This window comes from Syngnathus leptorhynchus, chromosome 4 (assembly GCF_054491065.1).
Source record: "Syngnathus leptorhynchus isolate UIUO chromosome 4, UIUO_Slep, whole genome shotgun sequence".
NCBI lineage: Eukaryota > Metazoa > Chordata > Actinopteri > Syngnathiformes > Syngnathidae > Syngnathus > Syngnathus leptorhynchus.
Genome location: NC_141198.1, coordinates 2,217,221 through 2,243,526, shown reverse-complemented (window position 1 = coordinate 2,243,526; position 26,306 = coordinate 2,217,221). Strand labels below are relative to the sequence as shown.

At 44.8% G+C, this 26,306-nt stretch overlaps 2 protein-coding genes across 5 annotated transcripts in view; both read left to right on the top strand.

Annotated features, from left to right (window-relative positions):
- pias2 (protein inhibitor of activated STAT, 2) overlaps nt 1-26,306 on the top strand; it is a 109,254-nt gene that overhangs the window by 58,253 nt on the left and 24,695 nt on the right. For all 4 annotated transcript variants that reach the window (XM_085908826.1, XM_085908828.1, XM_085908827.1 and 1 more), the window contains 2 exons: nt 6,825-6,898; nt 15,370-15,530. In XM_085908826.1, the coding sequence (XP_085764952.1) occupies nt 6,825-6,898; nt 15,370-15,530 (235 nt within the window). The remainder of the gene's footprint in view (nt 1-6,824; nt 6,899-15,369; nt 15,531-26,306) is intronic.
- On the top strand, nt 15,540-26,301 carry LOC147057632 (uncharacterized). The gene is made up of 2 exons (XM_085908830.1): nt 15,540-22,768; nt 22,880-26,301. The coding sequence occupies exons 1-2, from the start codon at nt 22,618-22,620 to the stop codon at nt 23,371-23,373; spliced, it is 645 nt and encodes a 214-aa protein (XP_085764956.1). The 5' UTR covers nt 15,540-22,617; the 3' UTR covers nt 23,374-26,301.

Here is a 26,306-nt window from a genome sequence, read left to right as displayed (position 1 = left end):
GAGGGACTCCCAGACTTCCCTCTCCCCAGCCACTTCATCCAGCTCATCCCGGGGGATCCCAAGGCGTTCCCGGGCCAGCCGAGAGACATAGTGCGCATCTTGGGTCGTCCCCGGGGTCTCCTACCGGTGGGACATGCCCGGAACACCTTTCCAGGGAGACGTCCAGGAGGCATCCTGATGAGATGCTCGAGCCACCTCATCTGGCTCCTCTCAACGTGGAGGAGCAGCGGCTCTACTCCGAGTCTCTTCCGGATGACCGAGCTCCTCACCCTATCTCTAAAGGAGAGCCCGGACACCCTGCGGAGGAAACTAATTTCGGCCGCGTGTATCCTGGATCTCGTTCTTTCTGTCCCGACCCATAGCTCGTGACCATAGGTGAGGGTAGGAGCATAGATCGACCGGTAAATCGAGAGCTTTGCCTTTTGGCTCACCTCTCTCTTCACCACGACGGACCGGTACAGAGTCCGCATTACTGCCGACGCTGCACCGATCTGCCTGTCGATCTCACGCTCCATCCTGCCCTCACTCGTGAACAAGACCCCAAGATACTTGAACTCCTCCACTTGGGGCAGGATCTCATCCCCGATACAGAGAGGGCATTCCACCCTTTTCCAACCGAGGACCATGGACTCTGATTTGGAGGTGCTGACCCTCATCCTGACCGCTTCACACTCGGCTGCGAACCGCTCCAGTGAGAGCTGGAGATCATGGCCTGAAGAAGCCAACAGAACCACGTCAACTGCAAAAAGCAGAGACGTGATGCTGAGGTCCCCAAACCGGACCCCCTCAACGCCTGGGCTGCGCCTAGAAATTTTGTCCATAAAAATTATGAACAGAATCAGTGACAAAGGACAGCCTTGGCGGAGTCCAACCCTCACTGGGAACAAATCTTACTTACTGCCGGCAATGCGGACCAAACTCTGGCATCGGTGATACAGGGACCGAACCGCCCTTATCAGTTTGCCTGGCACCCCGTGCTCCCGAAGCACCCTCCACAGAACCTCCCGTGGGATGCCTTCTCCAAGTTCACAAAACACATGTGGACTGGTTGGGCGAACTCCCATGGACCCTCGAGGATCCTGCCGAGGGTGTAGAGCTGGTCCACATTTCCACGGCCAGGACGAAAGCCACACTGCTCCTCCTGAATTCGAGGTTCAACCTCCTAACAGACCCTCCTCTCCAGCACCCCTGAATAGACCTCACCAGGGAGGCTGAGGAGTGTGACTCCCCTGTAATTGGAACACACCCTCCAGTCCCCCTTCTTAAAGAGGGGAACCAACACCCCAGTCTGCCAATCCAGAGGCACCGTCCCCGATGTCCACGCAATGCTGTAGAGGCGTGTCAGCCATGACAGCCCCACAAGCTCCAGAGCCTTTAAGAACTCCAGGCGGATCTCATCCGCCCCTGGGGCCCTGCCATCGAGGAGTATTTTAACTACCTCAGTGACTTCGACCCGAGAGATTGGAGAGTCCGCCTCAGAGTCTCAAGGCCCTGCTTCCACAATGGAAGGCGTGTCAGTGGAATTCAGGAGGTCTTCGAAGTATTCTCCCCACCGACTCACGATGTCCCGAGTCGAGGTCAGCAGCACACCATCTCCACTGTAAAGTGTTGACTGCGCACTGCTTCCCCCTCCTGAGACGCCGGATGGTGGACCAGAATTTCCTCAAAGCCGTCCGGAAGTCATTCTCCATGATCTTGCCAAACTCCTCCCACAGCTGGGTTTTGATTCAGCCACCGCCGAAGCCGCGTTCCGCTTGGCCATCCGGTACCTGTCAGCTGCCTCCGGAGTCCCGCAGGCCAAAACGGCCCGATAGGACTCCTTTTTCAGCTTGACGTCATCCCTTATCGCCGGTGTCCACCAGCGGGTTCAGGGATTGCCGCCACGACAAGCCCCAACGACCTTACGGCCACAGCTCCGGTTGGCTGCCTCAACAATGGAGGCGCAGAACATTGTCCACTCGGACTCAATGTCCCCTGCCTCCCCCGGGACGTGGGAAAAGCTCTGCCGGAGTTGGGAGTCGAAGCTCTTCCTGACAGGGGATTCTGCCAGACGTTCCCAGCAGACCCTCACAGAGTGTTTGGGTCTGCCAGGTCGAACCGGCATCTACCATTGGAGCCAACCCACCATCAGTGGTGATCAGTTGACAGCTCCGCCCCTCTCTTCACCCGAGTGTCCAAAACATGCGGCCGGAAATCCGATGACACGACTACAAAGTCGATCATTGAACTGCGGCCTAGGGTTTCCTGGTGCCAAGTGCACATATGGACACCCTTATGCTTGATCATGGTGTTCATTATAGAAAATCCGTGTCGAGCACAGAAGTCCAACAATTGAACACCACTCGGGTTCGGATCGGGGGGGGGGGGGGGGGGCGTTCCTCCCAATCACGCCCTTCCAGGTCTCACTGTCATTGCCCACATGAGCATTGAAGTCACCCAGTAGAACGATGGAGTCCCCAGAAGGAGCACTATCCAGCATCTCCTCCAGGGACTCCAAGAAGGGTGGGTACTCTGAGCTGCCATTTGGTGCATAGACACAAACAACAGTCAGGACCCGTCCCCCCACCCGAAGGCGGAGGGAGGCTACCCTCTCGTTCACTGGAGTGAACTCCAATGTACAGGCGCCCAGCCGGGGGGCAATAAGTATGCCCACACCTGCTCGATGCCTCTCACCGTGGGCAACTCCAGAGTGTAAGGGATTCCAGCTCCTCTCGAGAGGGCTTGTACCAGAGCCCAAACTATATCTAGTCGGAACTTTTCTGCCTCACACACTAGCTCGGGCTCCTTTCCAGCCAGAGAGGCGACGTTCCATGTTTTCCCTAGAGCCAGCCTCTGCAGCCGGGGATCGGCCAAGGTTCTCCCCGCCTTTGGCCGTCGCCCAGCTCACTTTGCACCTGACCCCTTTGGCCCCTCCTACAGGTGGTGTGCCCATGGGAAGCGGGGCCCACATTTTCTGTTTGGGCTATGCCTGGCTGGGCCCCATGGGCGGAGGCCCGGCCACCAGGCGCTCGCCTTCGAGCCCCACCTCCAGGCCTGGCTCCAGAGAGGAGCCCCGGTAACCTGCGTCCGGGCGAGGGAAAACTAGGTTCATTTGTCTTTTTTGTCATGAGGGGTCTTCTGAGCCGTGCTTTGTCTGGCCCCTCACCTTGGACCCTTTTGCCATGGGTGACCCTACCAGGGGCATGAAGCCCCAGACAACATGGCTCTTAGGATCATAGTGGCACGCAAACCCCTCCACCACGATAAGGTGACGACTCACGGAGGGGGATATAATATATCATAATACTAAATGAGAAATGGAGTGTACACTTCTATAATGCTTATACCATCTTCAAAGCATTTCACAAAGATGAGAATTTACTTTTTGAAAAAGACGCAGGTGCAAAATCCACGTTGAGTTTCAAATTATTTACTTTTACCAGCCGGAACCCTTTCCCTGCACTGTCAAAGGGAAGAACCCAGGGTGCTCTTCCAACCACTCATTGATCCATTCTCCCTAATCGTTTATCCTTTTGAAATAATTTCAAATCCGTCTGTTTTTTGTCAAGATGCTATCTAACACTAAGTTAGCCAGTGTTTTTCCCATCTCCTCTTTGCCATTGAAAGGGCTAAACTCCCTTCATATGCTGCTGTTGGAGGCAAGTGATGAAGTAACAAAGACTTTGATAAATTGTCTAGCTGGGCTTCAGTGACTGCTTAAGAGTTGTTTTTAATGCTTGACAACCAGCAACTGCGGTTTGTTTGCTCTCGGGGGCCACGAGTTGGGTTTGACACAATGCATGCTCTCTTCTTTCTACACTCTTACTAACTCTTTGAATTATAACACAGTCTTGACACAGATTGCTTTCTAACAAACATCAGACATACAGCTGTTGTACAAGCCACTTGTCTCAATGCATCATTTAAACACGTCAGCTACTCAGAGTGAAGGGTCAATATCTATGCTCTATCTATTCATCAAAAATGTATACATTTGTACATATGAAATTGTAAACATGGTTCAGGTTGTTAGAATAACACAATTATTTATTGCGTATATACTGTATTTTTATGTATTCCTCGGATTTCAGTTTTTTTTCCCGTTGTGAATCGTGTAAATTGGTTGAGAATTTTTTATTTTTTTTTATATATGGGGAGCAGCGGCCGGCCAGCAACGTTAGCCTCCGCGACTCATGAGCATTCCCAGGCCCGCAGGTTTTGTGTATTCTCTGTCAAGATATGATCAGCTGTGGAGGTCGCGGCGCTAGGAACATTAAAGGAGCACATCGAAACAAAAAAACCCCCACAAAGCTACGTTTTTACTTTTACAAGCATGTGGGTTTAGAAGGTAACATGATGTTACATGTAAGCTAATGTTACGCTATTGTCATGATATCATTATTTATATATATACACTGCTCAAAAAAATGAAAGGAACACTGAAAACACATCAGATTTCAATGGTGAAAAAAAAATGTTGGATATCTATACTGATATGGACAGTTTAATGTCTCAGGAACAAAAGGATGCCACATCTTTTGATGGAAATAAAAGTTTTCAGCCTACAGAGGGTTCAGTATATAGACACCCCAAAAATCAAAGTGAAAAAATGATGTGGCAGGCTCGTCCATTTTGCCTGAAATCAATTTCTGCAATTCAAAACTCTTTTCAATATCTTGTGTAGCCCCCACATGCTTGTATGCATGCTTATCAACGTCGTGGCATGCTCCTAATGAGACGACGGATGGTGTCTTGTGGGATGTCCTCCCAGATCTGTCGAAGGGCATCAGTGAGCTCCTGCAAAGTCTAACGAGCAACCTGGCGGCGTCTGATAGACCGAAACATTATGTCCCAAAGGTGTTCTATCGGTGCAAGGATTTCATCCCTTTACCTAATGGCAGTCAGACTGCCGTTCTCTAGCATGTAGAGGTCTGTTTGTCCCTCCATGGAAATGCCTCCCCAGACCATCACTGACCCACCACCGAACCGGTAATGCTGAATGATGTTGCAGGCAGCATAGCGCTCTCCTTGGCTTCTCCAGACCCCTTCACATCTATCACAGGTGCTCAGGGTAAACCTGCTCTCATCTGTGAAAAGCACAGGGGCCAGTGGCGGACTTGCCAATTCTGGTGTTCTATGGCAAATGCCAATCGAGCTCCACGGTGCTGAGTAGTGAGCATAGGGCACACTACAGGACGTCGTGCCCTGAGGCCACCCTCGTGAAGTCTGTTTCTGACTGTTTGGTGATGGATGTGTCATACTGGAGGAGTTGGACAATCTGCGCAACTTCAGGAGGGTTAATGCTTCCAGTCGTGATAATGACTCTTGCTAAAGCCAACAATTGTGGAAAAAAAGTTTAAAAAAGAGGGAGGAGCTTGGAATGGCCTCCACCTGCAAAACCAGTCCTGTTTTGGGGACCATCTCGTTGTTGCCCCTCTCGTGTACCTGTTGTTAATTCCATCAACACCAATGCAGCTGAAAGTGATTAACAACCCTCTCTGCCACGTGTCTGACCAAAACCTTATCAGAAAAGTGTAATTGAATTCATGCCATACCCTGATCAAAAACCGTTCCTTTAAATTTTTTATATATATATATATATATATATATATATATATATATATATATATATATATATATATATATATATATATATATATAATAATAAAAAAGTCCCCCAAAAGGTCCCAATGATCGTCTCACACACACACATCTGGGTGTGGTGAAATTTTTCCTCTGCATATAACCCATCCCCATGTGATTTTGAGCCATCCTCTGGGGTAGAGGGGAGCAGTGAGCAGCAGCGGTGCCGCGCTCGGGAATCATTTGGTGATCTAACCCCCCAATTCCAACCCTTAATGCTGAGTGCCAAGCAGAGAGGCAATGGGTTCCATTTTTATAGTCTTTGGTATGACCCGGCCAGGGTTTGAACCTACAACCTTCCAGTGTCAGGGCAGAAACTCTACTACTAGAGTAAGTATAATAAGAATATTATATAATATATATATATATATATATATATATATATATATATATATATATATATATATATATATATATGTGTGTGTGTGTGTGTATATATGTATGTATATATGTGTATATATATAGTACATCTATACATACATACATATATATATGTGTGTATATATATATATATATATATATATATATATATATATATATATATATATATATATATATATATATATATAATAATATATAATAGGAATAATATATATTATAAAATACATATAATAATTTAAGAATAATAATATAAAATATAATAATAATAATAATAATTATATATATATATATATATATATATATATATATATATATATATATATATATATATATATATATATATATATATATATATATATATAATTAAGACGTACTTAAAAGAAAACAGGGACCAAAACACAAAACCCACAGAGTTCTTCATTGGGTTTTTATATATATATATATGTGTGTGTGTGTGTGTTTATATATAATTTCTTTATTTCTTTATTTAATTCCTCCTCCCCCACTACTTTTCAGTGCTTTTTCACATTTGCCATTCTCATCCCTGTGTTTCTGAAAAGCTGTTTCAATGAAACATCTTGGCCCCAAAAACATTTAATGGGAAAGTAACATCTGGGTCCAAACAAGGTCCATCGCTGTGTGGAAACAAACTGTATACTGTAATGAGCAATTTGAACTGCACAGGCAAAGTCAACCTAGAAATAGTGCCATTTTTAATGTAATTTGTTAGCTGAGTTTACGTTGTGAACTTAATATTCTTTATTCAGCCATCATTGTGAATTTAATATTTGTGTACTCTTTCACTGTCATGTGTCATCAAGTAAAAGAGAAGCTCACTGCAGATCCAGACAGTGAAGTTGCTACAACAAGCCTTCGAGTCTCCCTCATATGCCCGGTACATGCATCATTGTGGAATGTTCACATTTTATTGAAGAAAATCACAAAAACATTGACTGAAGATCTTGGAATTTGTAGATAATTGTACATAAATAATAATAGATAATAATAATACAATTGTAGATAATAGTAAATAATAATAGATAATAATAATATAATTGTAGATAAACCGGCTTGCAAAAGTGTTATCATACCCTTGAACTTTTTGACCTTTTGCCATATTTCAGGCTTCAAAAATAAATAAAATAAATGTTTGTGAAAAATCAATACCAAGTGGGACACAGTTGGGAAGTGGAACAAAATGTATACAATATATTGTTGTTGGGTTTTTTTTTTTCTTCTACCAACAACACTCTAGTTTTCAATTTTCAATTGGATTCAGGTCTGCACTATGACTGGGCCATTTCTAACATCTAGATGATTTTATATTTTAACCCTTTCATTGTTGTAGCAAAAACCCTCCATTTAGGATTTTGCTTAATGTTTGGGATTTTTGTATTGTTGGAAGGCAAATTCCTGTCCCAGTCTGAGGTCTTACAGACTCCAACCAACCAACCAATCCATCCATCTCATGCTGAAAGCCTGACAGTTCCTTCTGAAGAAAAGCAACCCAAAAGCAAAGCAACTATGATGCTTCCACCACCATGTTAGACTGTGGGTATGTTTTTTTCGAATTGTTGTGCAGTTTTACAGAGAAATGGGATTCTGTTTGTCAGACCTCTATAAATGTCATATTTGTGCAGTGTGCTACTAATTTTCTTACGGACGAATTCCCCCATCTTAGTTGTCTATCTCTGTAGTTCTTCTAGAGTGATCGTGCGTATCTAGGCTGAATCTCTGATCAGGGCTCTCTTAATTTGGTCTGAAAGTTTAGAGGAATAGCCAGGTGTTGGTCTGTTTGCCGTGGTCTGATACTCTCCATTTCAATATGATTGATTGAATAGATGTATGATGTTTAAACCTTGTGAATTTTTTAATATCCTTTATCCTGCTACAAACATCTGACAATTTTAGCCCAGACCTGTGTTCTTTGATTCCAGGATGCTGGTTTCTCTTGTTTTATTTTTCTTTTAATAGGTCTCTGAGTCCTTAACAGAGAAAGTACATTTATCCTGAGACTAGATTATAGGTGGACTTTTTCATAATCAGAGGTAAACATTGAATCATTTAGAAATTATCAGAGAACCCAGGTGGGCTTTATCATAATTAATCATAAAGGTAAACATGGGATCATTTAGAAATTATCAGGGAACTTCTAGACCAGGGGTCTGCAACCTGCGGCTTTTCACCCTCATTTTAGCGGCTCCCTTGGGCCTTAAAAAAAACCTGAACATAAATAAATGGTAACTCTTCATTCATTCTTCGTCATATTATTATTATTGTTACTCTATTGGGCAGTTATCTTGGAGTTTGAGTTGATGCCATCTAATTTTAAATTTTTAAGTAATTTACAGCCCCAGCATAGGGTATATCTGCAGCAAATTTTAGACACAGAAGTCACATTCAACAGGCATGAACAATGGCATTTAAAAAGTTATTTATCTCCCAAAAAATAGACTCTGATCAGATGATGTAGTTTTTGTATACAGTAATCCCTCGCTACTTCGCAGTTCACCTCTCGTGGCCTCGGTGCATCATGGATTTTTATAAAAATAAATATTGCGGATATATTTGGTGCATTGCGGCATTTTGCGAAATCACTTGGTGCGCGGGGCTTTGTCTGCCCATATGACTGAACCACACTATTGGCTGGTAGGAGACCAATGGGAAAATGTTGATCTATATATATATATCCTTGCTGATTATTGGCTGAGAGCTGTAAGAGCAGCTCTAACCAGGCTTTATCTCAATCTCCTGCTACGTATCCACTCCTCCACTTTGTTTGTGTCAGCAGAATCAATCAATCAATCAACCGACCGATCGATCGATCGATCGATCAATCAATCAGCTTTTATTGGCCAAGTTTGTGCATGCCAAACAAGGAATTTGACTCCGGTTGATCTCAGCCTCTGTTCAACATTTAAGTGACCAACAACATTCAGGTAACTAACAACATTTAAATGACAAGAGCAGGATGTTATTGTACAGTGATGACTCTGAATCTCTCTGAGTGGTGTGAGTTCATTCGAGCGACAGCCTGACTAACAACATATAAGTGGCAAGAGCAGGATGTTATTGCCCAGTGCTGTCTCTGAGACTCTATGAGTGGTAAAGCGAGTTCATAAGAGTGACAGCCTGGGGAAAAAGCTCTGTCTGTATCTGCTGGTTTTGGCGCACAGTGCTCTGTAACGCTGTCCGGAGGGGAGTAGTTCGAACAGACTGTGACCTGGGTGAGAAGGGTCTGTAGAGCTGTTACTTGCACGTTTCTTGGTCCTGGACAAGTACAAGTCTTGGATAGATGGGTGGTTGGTCCCGATTATCTTTTCCGCAGTCCTGATTGCCCGTTACATTCTGTGTTTGTCTTGTTTGGTGGCCGATTCAAACCAGACAGTGGAGTTGCAGAGGATAGACTGGACAGCAGCATCTCTGATTTGCGCTTTGTTTTGTTGCCACAAACGAGGCAGTACAACCAAATGCAACACAGGCTCTTTATTTGGGGAAAGTTTAAAGGAAACAAGGAGGGCCCGCCCTCAGAGAGAGCTGACGAGCCGGTCAAAGAGCTTGCATCGTGCGTCATCAAAGCAGAAGGGCTTAGCTAGCTTTTTAAAGCTATTTAAAAATATTTAGAGATACAATAAAGTGTTTAAAAGTATAATAAAGCCGGTCAGCACGGCAAGAGCAGAGCGGAGCCGTGACACGTTTACACTTTAATAAGATGAGCCGGTCAGCGAGCTCTCGTTGTGCGGGCATCTCATTACACAGCCGGTCAGGCAAATGTGATTCAGGTGGCAGGCGTGCATGTCAAAGCAGACAAAACGGTGAGGAATGACAGTTAGCACTTCCGTATAGGCACTGCGCGCCTCAGAGGTCTAGCGCGGAGGGCGTGTGAGCTAACCAGCAGGGCAAGAGCGGAGACGTGACACAGCCGTGCACGAAGGATAAATGCACCCCTATGCAGAAACAGTCGGAACAACGGCAATTAGTGCTGATAGCGCTGGGCGTGCACTGAGGAAAAGCGCCGGGTGCGCGGCTAGCTGCCGCGCACGTACAAAAGAATGCCCACTGCCGTCCAGGATTTGGGACAGCGGCCGGCAATGAGCACTCATAGCGCAGGGCCTTTCTCTGAGCAATGTGTGGATGCCCTCGCGCTGGGCTGCAGGGGTGCGTCAGCCGGTCAGCACGGCAAGAGTGGAGCGGAGCCGTGACACGTTTACACTTTAAAATGTTTCAATATTTATTAATATAAGAACGTGTTTAATAAAATTATGAATGTCTTGTACGGATGCACTCGCGCTGGGCTGCAGGGGCGCGGTCAGCATGGCAATAGCAGAGCCATGACACCTTTACACTTTAAAATGTCTAAAAAGTGTTCAAGATATAAAACATATTTAAAAGTACAATAGAGTGTATATAAATGAAATCATAAAAGTATTGTGCGGCTGGATAGCACGTCCGCCTCACAGTTAGGAGGGTGCCGGTTCGATTCCACCTCCGACCCTCCCTGTTTGGAGTTTGCATGTTCTCCCCGGCACTCTGGTTTCCTTCCACATCCCAAAAACATCCTTTGTAGGCCAATTGAGCACCCCAAATTGCCCCTAAGTGTGAGTGCGAGTGTAGATGGTTGTTTGTCTCTGTGTGACTTGTGATCGGCTTGCAACCGGTTCAGGGTGTCCCCCGCCTACTGCCCGATGACTGCTGGGATAGGCTCCAGCACGCCTGTGACACCCTGTGGGGACAAGTGGTATAGAAAATGGATGGATGGAAGTCTTGTGCGGATGCCCTTGCGCTGGGCTGTGTCAGTCGGCCAGCACGGAAGAGCAGACAGGAGCCAGCAAGCAAGAGTAGACAGGAGCCAGACACGTTTACACTTTGAAAAAGGTTAATAAAAGTCTATATTGTAACAATATATTCACTCTTTTTTATTTAAATAAATAAGAATGTTTCTGAAAGTCTGTTTGACTTCAAAATTTTTACAAAAATGTTTAAAAATACAATAAAGTGTATAAAAACAATAAAGTGCATAAAACTACAATAAAGGTTGATAAAAGTCTTGTGTGGATACTGTAACAATATATTTACTCTTATGTATTTTCTTTATTTTCTTATTTATTTGATTAAAGAATGTTTATGAAAATCGGTTTGACTTATACATACAAAAATGCATTTAAAAGTGCAATGCAGTGTTTAAAATTACAATAAAGGTTCATAAATGTCTTTTATGGATATTGTAACAATATATTTTCTCTACATTGCGGATTTTCACTTATCGCGGGTGGTCTTGGAACCAATTATCTGCGATAAACAAGGGATTAGTATATTCAAATGCTTAGTCCTTATCGTGGCTACAAGGCAGTTAGTTACAAGGCTTGGCTAGATGTGGTTCAGCCACAACTGAACACATTTCTGTCCCTTCTCATTAAACTCTGCTAAGTCCGGTGCTGTGCAGGGATGTTCCAGCAAGGGGCATATAAGGAGGTGTTGCATGGTCTGTGGTTCAGTGCCACAGTCACACTCAGCGTTCCGATCATCCAGATGTCCCCATTTGGCGAGAGTGACTTTTGCACGTCCAACACCAGATCTTAGTCTATTTAGGCATTTCCACATTGCATAGTTGGTGTCTGCTCCTGGGGGCAGTGCCTCGCTTGCCTTAAGCTCCATTGTAGTTTCTGGTGGAAGATTGTCAAGTCTTTCTTCCAACCGCGTGACTCTTTCCCTGCCTATGCTTGGTGTTCCGAGGGGTGGGACACACTTCAGAAAACTTTTCCTGGACTTAAGGCGGCTTTTGGCTGGTACATGGCCAAAGAGAGGATGTCTTTGGTCAGTGGACTGTTGTTGCCGCTCTTCCTTGCTTGCTGCTTGTCTACGTATCTCTGGTGGGGCTATTCCTGCCAGGATGTACAGGCACTCTGTAGGCGTTGGTTTTAGACAGCCAGTGATAAGACGGCTGCATTTAGGGCGGGGTCCAGCTTCTTGGCATGGGCAGCTCGCGCCTATTCTGGGCAGGCATACTCCGCAGCTGAGTAGCAGAGAGCAAGCGCAGTTGTCTTGAAGGTCTGTGGATTCACACCCCATGTTGTACCAGTGAGCTTGCGGACAATGTTGTCCCTCGCAGCTACTTTGCACTTAGTCTTCTCAATGTTGGTCTTAAAGGAGAGGCATATATCCAGGGTTACCCCAAGGTAGACTTGGTGCTCACAGTGTTCCTGATCAGCTGACCTTCAGTTGGAGCTTAGCTTCACGATTTCGCAGGTGGAAGGCACACAACTGTGTCTTAGATGGGTTTGCACGTAAGTGGTTTTCTTCATAGTAGGGTGTTAGCTCTGTCAGAGCATTGGAGAGTCTGTCTTCCACAATTTCGAAATCAGTGGCTTGTGCACATATGCCAAGATCGTCTGCATAGATGAAGTGACGTATGTCTGCACTTTTTAGTTGGTCGTTGATGTAGATGTTGAAGAGAAGTGGTGCAAGCACACTTCCCTGTGGGAGGCCATTCTTGAGTCTTCGCCACCTGCTTTTCTTTCCACCAAGTTCAACAAAAAAGCGCCTGTTTTCAAGCATGCTTTCAATCAGCTCTGTCAGACAGATGTCTCTTTTGGTCTCCAGGATCTTGCTGAGGAGACGTCTATGGTTGACTGTATCATAGGCAGCTGAGAGGTCGACAAACACCACACCAGTTACCATCCCTTCCTCATAACTATCTTCGATGTACTGGGTGAGGTGGACTACTTGGCTAGTTGTCGACTTGCCAGGACGGAAACCTGCTTGTTCAGGGATGAGGTGTTTGTCAACAAAGGAGCCTATTCTGTTGAGGATTAGACGTTCGAAGAGCTTGTAGGTATGACTCAGAAGTAAGATTGGTCTAAAGTTCTTGGGAACAGATGGGTCTTTCCCAGCTTTCAGCAGTGCTATAATGTGGGCCTTCTTCCAGATGTTGGGGAGCTTGTGTGTTGTCAGGCACTCATTGTAGAGCTGTAGAACCCATGTCTTGGCCTTGTAACCAAAGTGCTTGATCTGTTCAGTTGCGATGTTATCCAGTCCAATGTTTTTTCTTGGTTTGAGGGTAGTGATTCCCCCTTCCAGCTCTTTCATGGTGAGCTGTCTTGCAAATGCAGGGTCCTCGATGTATTTCTGGCGGTTCAGCTTGATCTTTTTCTGTCTCTTTCCACTCTTTCCATTTTCAAACAATTGGTTGGTAACTTGGTTGGCAGTAACTTTTGGGCGCTGAGGAGCTGCTTTAGGGTCACCCCGTAGCTTCTGAATACGTGTCCATGCTTTCTTGCTGTTTTTTGACAGGGTCTGTGGACTCAATAAGAGCGTTCCAGGTCTTGCTTCGCTCTTGGGCAATGCTTTTCCTCACCTTCTCACCTTGGACAGTTGTCTCCTCTGGGAGGGGATCTGATTCAAACATGCTGATATAATTGTCATAGGGTCCTGCACAGCCCTTTGAGAGACCAGGTATATATTCAACTCTGCAGCCACGGGGGATATGTTTCAGAGCAGTTTTCAGCACCTGGTTAGCAAAATGGTCGTAGTTTGTGCTAACTGGTATGATATTCTTGATCTTCTCTTCCAGCTCGTTGGTGAAACCTTCCCAGTCTGCTTTCTTGTAGCTGAAGCGCCTTTTGAAGGGCACGATGGTTGGGACTACAGCCGCATTGATTTAGATCCCGATGGGACGGTGTTGGCTTGATGGAATAGGGTCCAGCACAGTCTTTTTACACAGTCCGGCGATATTATTTGTGACCATGGTGAGATCTGGATTATAGCCCCGTTTCCAGCGAGCACTAAAGAACGAGCGTGGTAGCTTGGAGTCATGGATAAGACTTAGTTGGTTGGCATCTATCCATTCCTCAACCGCTTCTCCATCCTTGTTCATTTCAGGGTAGCCCCACTGGATACTGTGGCAGTTGAAGTCATGATCTGTGGTTTGTTGTGTAGTTTGGGGATTGGCTGGGGGAATATGAAGTCTACAGGTGGTGGTTTATAGACAGATGTTACTACAGCACTGCTTAGCTCGACAGATAGGACTTCGATATCATGGTCATCTGACATGTCTGTGTCTTCTATAGCCAAACCTGTTTTTACAAATCGTTCAATGGCCAGGACCATTCCTGGTATGGTTATTTTCACTCCCTTTGTGCGTCTCTTGCAAGCAGAGCATGTCACAGTGTTGTTTGCTGCATAGATTGGCTAAGATGGTTCATTTTGCAGAGGAGAAACCTTCGATGTTCACAGATAGGATTGTCAATGTGGTCGTGAGGAGGTTCCTCGTTTCCAAGATCGACTTTTGTGTCTATCTCCAGGCATGATGTTGTTTTCTGTTCTGTAGCTTTGTGGCTTGCAGCTTTCGGCGTAGCTTGTAGCGTTGCTTGTAGCTGTGTTGTAGCTTGTAACTTTTGCTTGTAGTGGTGAAAGGATTAGCAGTATCTAGTTGATCTAATTGATCTCGTCAATACTCCCGGGGCCGCGACATGGACGCTCCTTTCATGACCCCAGATGCTTAGTTGAAACCCAAAGAGGACCAGACTTGTCAAAGACGCTCCTAATTTTATATTTATTTTTAGACCTGCTAAGCTGCAGCAAAAGGTTTTATTTATATAAAAGTGGGGTAGTTTTTACTTTTACACAAATATAGGAAGGATCTAAATAGACCTACAGTTAACAGTTTAATACATTTACCTAACCCTATAAATGCACACTGCACTTCTGTTGTTATATTCAGTGGATCTAAATAGACCTACAGTTAACAGTTTAATTCATTTCACTAACCCTACAAATGCACACTGCACTTCTGTTGTTATATTCAGTGGCTGTAACAGGTCAAATAAATGATGAAAACCTTTTGAAGTGTACAAGCTCTGTTATTCTTTGCGGCTCCTGACAATTTTTTGGGGGGGTAGAAGAGGAGGCAAAATGGCTCTTTTGATCATAAAGGTTCCAGACAACTGTTCTCGACTCACTTGATTGTGCTGAGAGAAAAGGGGTGAATAATTATGCAAGCCCTACTTTTCAAACATTTATTTAAAAAAAAAAGTTTAAAAAGTCTTGTAAATTTTGTTAGACTGAACGACTGTGTCCCATCTGGTGTTCACAAAACAAATTATATTTTATCTCAGCCTAAAATGTGGCTCAAGGTCAAGGGGGTAAGATATTTTCAAGGTATTTAAGTCCACAGTGTGTACCATTTTTAAAATGAAGTAAAACTGTGTGGATTCCCACGTCCAAACTTCATTTTTATTGGTTTTCTATAAAATACTATGTAAAAGTTATGAAAATCAAACAATTATGAACACATATTTTGTGCTTTTGCAAAAATTACGTGTTTTTACCTATTTCAATTTGACTAATCTTTAATAATTTTTCCTCCAGTTGGGTAAGATGCGATTAACGATCCCATGCAGGGCGGTGACCTGCTCTCATCTTCAGTGCTTCGATGCTGCCCTCTACTTACAGATGAATGAAAAGAAACCTACATGGATCTGTCCTGTCTGTGACAAGAGGGCTACATATGGAAGTCTCATCATTGATGGGTTGGTATACTTTCTTCAGCAAGGCTGCAAACCTGCCTTCTTATCAACCAACACTGAATATTAATACAGGGATTGGTGAGAGTAGAGGGATTGACATTAACACAGATCAACGCACCAATTATAGATGTATTTCATTATTGCTGAGTGACACTGTCACTACCACATGCCACTTTGATAGGTTGAGTTTTATATTAGAACCCTCACTACCCATAAAAGTTTATTTTCAAGACCTGTCAAGTGCTATTTTAAACGGTGCAGAATTACAGGTTTTACAGAAGTGATGAAACATACAAACCAATTACATAGAAGTTAACCTGTCCCACCTGATCTTGTTCACACAATGATGTTTGCATCTCAGGAGGTAACTGCTCAGACCATACAGAGATAAAAAAAAAAGCAGAGGAAAGATACCCAGCAAGAATGAGATGATGAGAAATGGAGGAAGTTCAAAATATGGGAAAAATTCAAAAAAATTGAGGGAAAAAAAATTAAAAATTTGAGCAAGTAGTACCCCTCAAAATTGAATGACCAATGTCATTTTTCTTCATATCTCCCAATAAGTTTCTACTGAAATACTAAAAGCACATGCATAAAACACCATTATGAGACACAACATAACAGTTTCGAGGAAAACTGCCTGTTAGAGATGTTCTGACTCTAACTTATTTTGCAAGAACCACACGAGAGACAGTATGCCCTTTAAGCACTTGCAAGTGGAGAGCTAGTCCGTTACTGTAGGTACAGCAATGTTCGAACAGACTCTGCCGTTAGTCTCTTACAAGAGCATATTTATTGAGAACAAGTAGGGTGGGGGTGACATTTGACATGTTTGGTGGTCACGTCAGCAAATGGTTAATCAGTGCAGAGGGTCCCAGTTTATTGTTTTACGAGGTCGTGGTAATAAAACCTAGTGGAGCATTTTAGATGACTATCTAAACAAGGATGTTTCCACACCATTTGGAAAGTTTCAACAACTGAATGGTTAAACGTTTCAGGGTCAAGGAAAGGTAAAAGCTTCAAACAAAGTTCATCATTCGAAAAGGTAAAAGGTTCAAACAAAGTTCATCATTCTAGTCTACATCCCAACATAATCATACGATCAAGATAGTTTATAAACCCCAACATATCCCTCCTGTTTATCATATGATTATGCCCATCCCGATCAATCAAACATAAGAAAATATAATGAAGAAAGAAAAACAATAAGAAATCAAAACACAGACACAGCACATCATTGTACCCATCACTTGCGAAGCATTTTCGATGGTCAAATCATTAGGTTTCTGTAGAACATGCTCGGCTAAACATCATCTACGCATCTACGTAGATCAATTTTAGTGTGTGAGTGAAAAACCTGCGGCAAGATGTTATAATGCAGGAAAGGTCTCACACGGTCCCTCTGCCTTAGGCGACCAGAATGTTACCAATAACAACAGTCAAGACAAAAATTGGTCGTGATTGTTCAGCCGTCGGGGGCTTGGCACGCCCACTGTTGGAGGGTGAGCACAATTCTCACCCCCTTTGCAGCACTGCTTCATCGGGGGAGAACCTGGAAATGTCTGCCGCGCAGTTGTCGTCTTCAGTCTTCAGTGGCCAGGGTAGACTACCTGGCCACCAAGGGGTAAGAGGATTATTCTGCCTCTATTTGAACTGGGGGTGGGGACGCTGTCGATGGTGGATCTGCTTCCTTGCTGGAACCCTGGAAGGGGGGAGTTTGGAACACACACATAGCATCCCTCCTGTGTGTGAGCTCTCACAGTGAACTTCACATACTGGGAACAAGCGTTGGTTTCGTATGGGTTTCTGGGTCCCATGACCAGTCCTCGAAATTCTCATCATTTGACCATCTTCTTCCACGAATGACACTGTCCATTGGTCCATTCAGATGAGCCCACAAACCATAGCACACTCCAACCACAGCGCAGCATAGAATCCACCTGGCATATGGAATTCCGTTGCTACTAGGATGGCAGAGACACCGGGACATCTCCTCGCCTAGCGGAGTGGGGATCGCTGGATTCTTCACCATTGAGACGCCCCACCCTAACCGATGAAGCCCCTTTGAAGTCGGACTTCCCCACCACTCCGAATGAGGGGTCCAGCACTCTCTGCAACTTGCAGTGGCTGAGGTGAATCCAGCTGGGCCGTTCAGCAATCTACTGCCGTGGGGGTGGTCAGCAAGACTTGGAATGGTCCCTCCCACCGTGGGCTGGCCCAGTTCTTTCTTTTGATGACCTTGATGTAGAACCAGTCTCCTGGGTTGATGGGGTTGTCAACCTGTTGGGAAGGAAGATCAGGCGGCAGTAAATTTGCATTTGACACATCTTCCATTTTGTGGGTCCTGACGGTTTTGGAAATGAGCCTCTCTTAGTTCTCATGTTTCCTTGTGGATTATGTTTCACACAAACAGGACATGCTTTACAATTTTTTTTCAAGTAAGCATCTAAACCAAAGGTAGTGAATTGTTGATGTATGATGGACCTCATCCCTCCTGTCAACACATGGCAAGGCCCATGTGTCGCAATTGCTGCTGCCTTAAAAAGTGTTTAGAAGCGTGTGTGGGTCAGGCACATTAGGTGCTCCTGTCTGTACTGCTTCATTTACTGCTCGGAAATCTGGTATCATTCGCCAATCAATTTTATTGGCCCTTTGGACTGGAAAAACAGGAGTCTTGCAAGGAGAATCCAAGCACTTCCTAATGATTCCTCCTGACAAAAGGTCTTTTATAACAGGGGCAATCCCATTTATTGCCTCTTGTTTTAAAGGATATTGCTTAACTCTTGGACGCCACTCTGATCTTGGTTTGATCTTTACTGGGGGAATGGACTTTAAAAGTCCTACATCAGATGGGCCCTTTGTCCATAGTTCTTCAGGAAGCTCAGCCAATTCCCTATCCTCCATCTCAGTCAAACAAACATTAACTAGTCAGCGAAGCGCATAAGCGTGTGCCCTTCGAAGCACCCACACCACCTCCTCATAGCTTCGTTAGTAATTAGCAATCCAAAAGCAACTTTTTCTTTGGGTTTTTTGTTTTTGTTTTCTTAGCATGTAACTTGCACAAAATCACTCTTTTGTCAAAGTTGCTCCACTAATTTTCCATAGTAGTCTCCAACATTCAACCATTCAACCAATATTTTCCTTTCATTCAGGAAATCATTCATCCCTGCTCATTTGCATCTCACACACAGTCACCAAAGAGGAGTCTTTTCATCACATTGGTCTCAAGTCCTCCACACAACATTCATATACCATTCTCAACACAATCCCTATCCTAATTATTCCTAATGTTCCCGATAGAACAATTCACCAATCCAAAAAGAAACTCAACACAAAAAAAACAGCTGGCGAATTAATCAGATTTTTTTTTTTTAAATTAACCAACTCAATCTCTCAGATTTAACTAAAATATAGAAGCTCTGTGTTTCTTACCACGTTCCTTCCACTGGGACTCCAACCTAAGCCAGATCCCGTAGCTTGGAAGAACAGACAAAGAAGAATCTACGCACATCTTCGATGAACGAAAAGGAAGCTGTTTTACTTAGTTTCTTAGCACGTTCCTTCCACTGGGACTCCAACCCAAGCCAGATCCCGGAGCTTGGAAGAACAGACAAAAAAGAATCTACGCACATCTTCGACGAACGAAAAGGAAGCTGTTTTTCTTAGTCTGTTCTTTCCACTGGGACTTCAACCCAAGCTATATTTTGTGCACTTTACGCGTTTCACAACAACACAATTTTAGGGCTTTAACTTACTTGTCCCCTGGTTCGTTGCACTGCCGGATCCCGTCAATCCACTGTTGTGGCAGACCTAAGATGCTGGCCCAGCGAATAATTTTCTTGCCAGGTCTTTTCTTTACCAGGTCCTCCTAATGGACACTGGCTTGTCGACAATGCAGCACGTCGTCCTCCGTCGATCAGCAGTGGGTATGTTGGAATCCGGGTCACGGCACCAAAATGTTAGAGATGTTCTGACTCTAACTTATTTTGCAAGAACCACACGAGAGACAGTATGCCCTTTAAGCACTTGCAAGTGGAGCTAGTCCGTTACTGTAGGTACAGCAATGTTCGAACAGACTCTGCCGTTAGTCTCTTACAAGAGCATATTTATTGAGAACAAGTAGGGTGGGGGTGACATTTGACATGTTTGGTGGTCACCTCAGCAAATGGTTAATCAGTGCAGAGGGTCCCAGTTTATTGTTTTACGAGGTCGTGGTAATAAAACCTAGTGGAGCATTTTAGATGACTTTCTAAACAAGGATGTTTCCACACCATTTGGAAAGTTTCAACAACTGAATGGTTAAACTTTTCAGGGTCAAGGAAAGGTAAAAGGTTCAAACAAAGTTAATCATTCGGAAAGGCAAAAGGTTCAGACAAAGTTCATCATTCTATTTCAGTTCATTAAAAAGCTGATTTTTTTCGTTCTCAATGAAGCCATGTGACATATTTTTTGTTTCAATTCCTCACCATTTATTTTTGTAAGACGGACAATGCAGTCAAACTTAGTTACAAGCTTGTAGCATGAAGCACAGGGGTCACCAACCTTAAAACTGAAAGCTACTTGATTACTGATTAATGCAATGGGCTACCAATTTGATAAACACTTCCAAAGTAACAAATTTGCTGAACTCCCCTTTAATAATGTCCTTTTTATCAATGGTATTCATCGATTTGAAGAAACTAATCATGTTTCTCACATAAATTAGGAAACAGATGTCTGTGTTCATTAACGTGTTTTTACTTAAAAAAAAAAACTGAAAAATTGCTAGAAAACTTTATTAGCATTCTTTTTTTTCAATATTTAAACCAGTTTTTAGTTAAATGCAGAGGACAAATTTCACCACACCCAGATGTGTGTGTGACGATGATCATTGGGACTTTAACTTTTTGGGGGACTTTAGTCATACTCTATATACAGTCATCCCTTCCGTGTCCCCCTCCTGTACGGCGTGTCGCCCTCTTGCCTGAAAGTTTGTGCTGAACAGCTGGCACCCACCTTTGGACAGATCCCTTGTGCTTCAAATGCTCCACCATCGTACTGGTGGCCAAGAAGCCCGCCATCACAGTCCCAGTCCCAAGTCCCAATGATCATCGTCACATAGTCAAGTCAAGTCAAGTCAAGTTTATTTGTATAGCCCTAAATCACAAGCAGTCTCAAAGGGCTTCACATAGACAATCAATTGACAATAATTCTCAAAGCATCCCCTGATCTTAGGCTCCCAAAAGGGCAAGGAAAAACTCAAAAAACCCCTACAAGGGGAAAAATGAGAAACCTTGAGAAGGGACCACAGATGGAAGGATCCCCCTTTCAGGATCACCAGGCTGCAATGGATGCAAAGAGGGCACATAAAATACATCATATGGAAACCAAAAAGTGGATGCCCAGGCCAAAGCCAAGAGCTGTCGGAGGTGCCTTCGATTGTCCTGGCAGTGTCCTCCAGGAGGGTATTCCACTGCAGTTCCCTCATGGTGAATTGGTCCACGAGAATCTAGATAGCCATCGTCAGCATGGGTGTCACCTAACCACCTCCACAGCCGGGGAGGGGTGGGGGAGTGGGGTCGGGGAGAGGTTAAAGGCCACATCATAGAAATACGTCTTTAAACGTGTCTTAAATGTTTCTACTGAGGTAGCAGTTCTAATATCCATTGGCAGGGCATTCCAGAGCTCTGGAGCCCGAATGGAAAATGCTCTAGCCCCTGCAGACATTTTCTTGGCCCTCTGTGTCACTAAAAAACTAGCGCTTTGCGAACGAAGGTTACGAGACGAAACATAAGGAACAACTAAGTCGACGAGATATGAAGGCGCTAAGCCATGCAATGATTTATAGGTTAACAAAAGAACTTTGAAGTCACATCTTAAATGGACCGGGAGCCAATGTAAATTGGCTAATATTGGGGTAATGTGATCAAATTTTCTTGTCCGTGAGAGCAGCCTCGCAGCAGCATTTTGCACTAACTGTAGACTTTTGATGCTGGACTTGGGAAGACCAGAGAATAATGCATTACAGTAGTCCAGGCGCGACGTGATAAATGCATGTATAATAATTTCGGCATCACTGGTCGAGAGGATTGGGCGAATCTTAGCAATATTACGAAGGTGAAAAAATGCTATTCTGGTTATATTTTTAATATGCTGTTGAAAGGAGAGCGTTTGGTCAAATATTACCCCGAGATTAGTTACAGTATCACTCTGAGTGATAATACGGCTATCCAGAGTTATAGCGGTTTCCTTAAATAAATGTTGATAACGAGCTGGACCAATTATCAACATCTCAGTTTTATCTGGGTTCAGACGAAGGAAGTTGAGAGACATCCATTGCTTGATCTTTGCAAGGCATGCCTCAAGATTACAACAGTCCCGCGGATCTGTCATTGATAATGGCATATATAATTGGGTGTCATCCGCATAACATTGAAAACTAACATTATATTTACGTATTATGTCCCCAAGCGGAGTCATATAAATATTAAATAGAAGTGGTCCTAGCACCGATCCCTGTGGGACACCACACGTAACTTTATAGAGCTCAGAGGACGCATTGCCATGGACCACTCGGTGCGTCCTGTCTGATAGATACGAACGAAACCAGTCTAGTGCTGACCCCGAAATACCAACACAATACATACACATCTAAGTGTGGTGAAATTTGTCCTCTGCATTTAACCCATCCCCATATGATTTTTGATCCATCCCCTGGGGGAGAGGGGAGCAGTGAGCAGCAGCGGTGCCACGCTCGGGAAATATTTGGTGATCTAACCCCCCAATTCCAACCCTAAATGCAGAGTGCCAAGCAGGGAGGCAATGGGTCCCATTTTTAGTCTTTGTTATGACCCGGCCGGGGTTTGACCCCACAACCTTCCAGTCACAGGGCGGACACTCTACCACTAGGCCACTGAGGTTTGAATAATTATAGACCTGCCGCTCTGACATCTGTGGTCATAAAATCCTTTGAGAGGCTAGTGTTGCGTCACCTGAAGGACATCACGGGCCCCCTGCTCAATCCCCTGCAGTTTGCCTACCGGGCAAACAGGTTGGTGGATGATGGGGTCAACATGGGACTGCACTACATCCAGCACCACTTAGACACCCCATGAACGTATGTCACGATCCTCTCTGTGGACTTCAGCTCGGCGTTCAACACCATTGCTCCCGACATCCTACACCAGAACCTCGTCCAGCTCGCGGTGCCTGCCTCCACCTGTCAGTGAATCACCACCTTCCTGACCAACAGGAGACAGCATGTGAGGCTGGGGACCATCACATCCGACACCCGGACCACCAGCACTGGTGCCCCCAGTGGTGCGTAATCTCCCCACTGCTCTTCTCTCTCTACACCAATGATTGCTCCTCAGGCGACTCTTCTTTGAAGCTCCTGAAGTATGCATACGACACCACTTTCATCGGACTGGTCCGGGACGTTGACGAGATTGGGCACAGACAGAAGGTGGAGCGGGTGGTCCACTGGTGCAGCCAAAACCACCTGGAGCTGAACCGGCTCAAGACTGCAGAGATGACAGTGGACTTCAGGAGAGACCCTTCGCCACTTCCACCCCTCAACACCTTCAAGTTCCTGGGATACACAATCTCTCGGGACCTGAAATGGACCGGCCACATAGACTCTGTCCGGAAGAAGGCCCAGCATAGGCTGTACTTTCTGAGACAGCTCAGGAAGTTCAACGTGCCACAGGAGCTGCTGAAGACCTTCTCCACTGCCATCATCCTGTCTATTCTCTGCATCTCCATCACTGTCTGGTTTGGATCGGCCACCAAACAAGACACGCACAGACTGCAACGGACAATCAGGACTGCGGAAAAGATCATCGGGACCAACCGCCCATCTAGCTGAGACTTGTACCTGTCCAGGACCAGGAAACGTGCAAATCTCTACAGACCCTTCTCACCCAGGTCATAGTCTGTTCGAACTACTCCCCTCTGGATGGGGTTACAGAGCGCTCGCTGTACGCCAAAACCAGCAGACACAGACACAGGTTCTTTCCCCAGGCTGTCGCTCTGATGAACTCACACCACTCATAGAGCCTCAGAGACATCACTGGGCAGTAATATCCTGTTCTTGCCACTTAAATGTTGTTAGACACCTGAATATTGTGAGTTACTTAAATGTTGTACAGATGCTGAGATCAACCGGAGTCAAATTGCTTGTTTGGCATGCACAAATTTGGCCAATAAAGCTGATTCCTGATTCCTGATCACGGTTCACCTTTCACGGCCTCACTGCTTCATGGATTTTTTTTCACAGTGCATTGTGTTATGGCTTCAGATGAAAAAGACATTATAGAGCGGAGTCAGGCCGCAGAGGCGCACTGTATAGTACGTACTGATGATTAAAATTATTATTTTACTGTAGTTATCTGGAAGAAGTGGTTTACTTCTCTTTGTTAAACAAATGCTTGGGCCTTAATACAAGTTTTGTCCTTTGGTTTCAATGTTATACCTGTATAATAATGCTAAAAGAAATAAAGGTTTCTACTTTACAAATTTCACCTATCACAGTTTCTTTTCGGAACGTAACCCCAGCTAAAAACGAGGGATTTCTGTAATATTGTCATTGTCATATTGTCCGTCTGAAGGAAATTATGACTACAATGCGGCCCATGACAAAAATGAGTTTGACCGCCCTGGTGTAGAGCTTGGCCACTGTTCCACGGCTAGGGCAAAAACCACATTGCTCCTGAATCTAAGATTCGGCCTTCTGATGGACCCTCCTCTCAAGCATCCCTGAAATGACCTTGCTGGAGTGTGATTCCTTTGTAGTTGGAACACCACTTCTTAAAAAAGGGGGGTCACCACCCAGGTCTGCCAATCCAAAGGCACTGTCCCCGATGTCCACGCTATGTTTTAGAAGCGTGTCAACCAGGACACCCCCACAACAACTAGAGCCTTTAGGAACTCTGGGTGGATTTCATCCACTCCCAGAGTCTTGCCACCAAGGACCTTTTTAACCACTTCAGTGACTTCAACCCCAGAGATAGGAGAGCCCACCTCAGAGTCCCTGGACTCTATTTCCTCAATGAAAGGTGTGTCATGGAATGAAAGAGGTCTTTCTCCCACCGCATCACAACATCCCCAGTCAAGGTTAGCAGCACCTCATTTCCACTATACACAGTGTTAATGGTGCACTGCTTTCCTTTTCAGAGACACTGGATGCCGGATTACAATTTCCTCAAAGCCATTTGGAGGTTGTTGCATTCCCAAACGTCGCCCACGCCAGAGTTTTTGCTTCAGCGGCCGCTGAAGTTGCGTTCTGCTTGGCCAGCTGGTACCTGTCAGCTGTCTTCAGAGTTCAAAAGCATAATTACAACAATCTCTTACCACTGGTGTCCACCAGCGGGTTTCAAGACTGCGGCCACAACAGGCACCAGCCACCTTACGACCACAGGTCCCATTGGCCGCCTCAGCAATGGAGGCACAGAACATGATGCATTCAGACTGGGACGTGGGCGACGTTCTGCCGAAAGTGGGAGTTAAACTCTGTTTGAGAGATATTCTGCCAGACATTCCCAGCAAAACTTCACAATATGTTTAGGTATACCAAGCCCATCCCCCCCCACCCCCCACCATCAAAGCCAACACACCACCAGGTGGTAATAAGTATCCAAAACAAGCGGCTGCAAATATGATGACATGACGACAAAGTCAATCATCATATGTGGCCTAATGCTTACCGGCGCCAAAATATAGACATGCTTATGCTTCACTCCTGTCGCCTTCATCTGCTGGTACAGACCCGTATACAGAGCCTTCAGGTCTGACAGGTCCTTCAGCTTCTTTTCTTTTGTTTTTTGTTGTTTTCCATGTTCAACATGGTGTTCGTTATCCACAATCCATATCAAGCACAGAAGTCCAATAACAGAACATCACTCAGGTTCACAAAGGAGCAGGTCGTTCCTTCCAATCACGTCCCTCCAGGTATCACTGTCATTGCCCACGTGAGCATTGACGTCTCCCAGAAGAACGAGGGAGTCCCAAGGGGGAGCGCTCTCCAGTAGACCCTTCAAGGCCTCCAAAAAGGGTGGATACTTTTAGCTGCTGTTTGGGTCATCGGCACAAACAAAACTAAGGGACCTGTTCCCAACCCAAAGACGCAGAGAGGCTATCTACCCTCTCGTCCACCGGCGCGATCCCCATTGTGCAGGCACCAAGTCGCGAAGCAATAAGTGTTCCACAACTGCTCTGCGCTTCTCACCATGGCCAGCTCTAGAGTAGAAGAGTTTTCAACCACTCTCGAAACCCCAGCTCACTAACCCTACTCCCTTTGACCCCTCCCACAGATGGTGACTCCTTTTTGGGCTGCATGGGTAGAAATCCAACCACCAGGCATGTGCCATCAACTCCAGGCCTGGGCAAGGGATACCCAAGTTGAAATATTTTTCTCAACATAAGCGGTCCTTTGAGACATGCTTTGTCATGCCCCTCACTTTGGACCTGTTTGCCATAGGTGACTGCCAGGAGCAGATAGCCAGACAACTTAGTTCCCAGGATCATTGCGCGACACAAAACCCTCCACCACAATAAGGTGATGGCTCACGAAGGAGCTAAACAATTGTTTAACTTAAAATTGTCCAAATCCTCAAAGTTCTGCCTCTCAACAGTCATATTTCTAAAGTCCTTCATGAAAGCAGACTGCTTATCTTTTGTGTACAATCTAAGTAAATAGACTTGCAAATAGCTACTCTTACTTTAGAAACAATGACCAAACAAGTAACTCAATAAGTTTAGAAATTGTGCTTTAATTAACTTTCAAACTTAATTTATAATAGA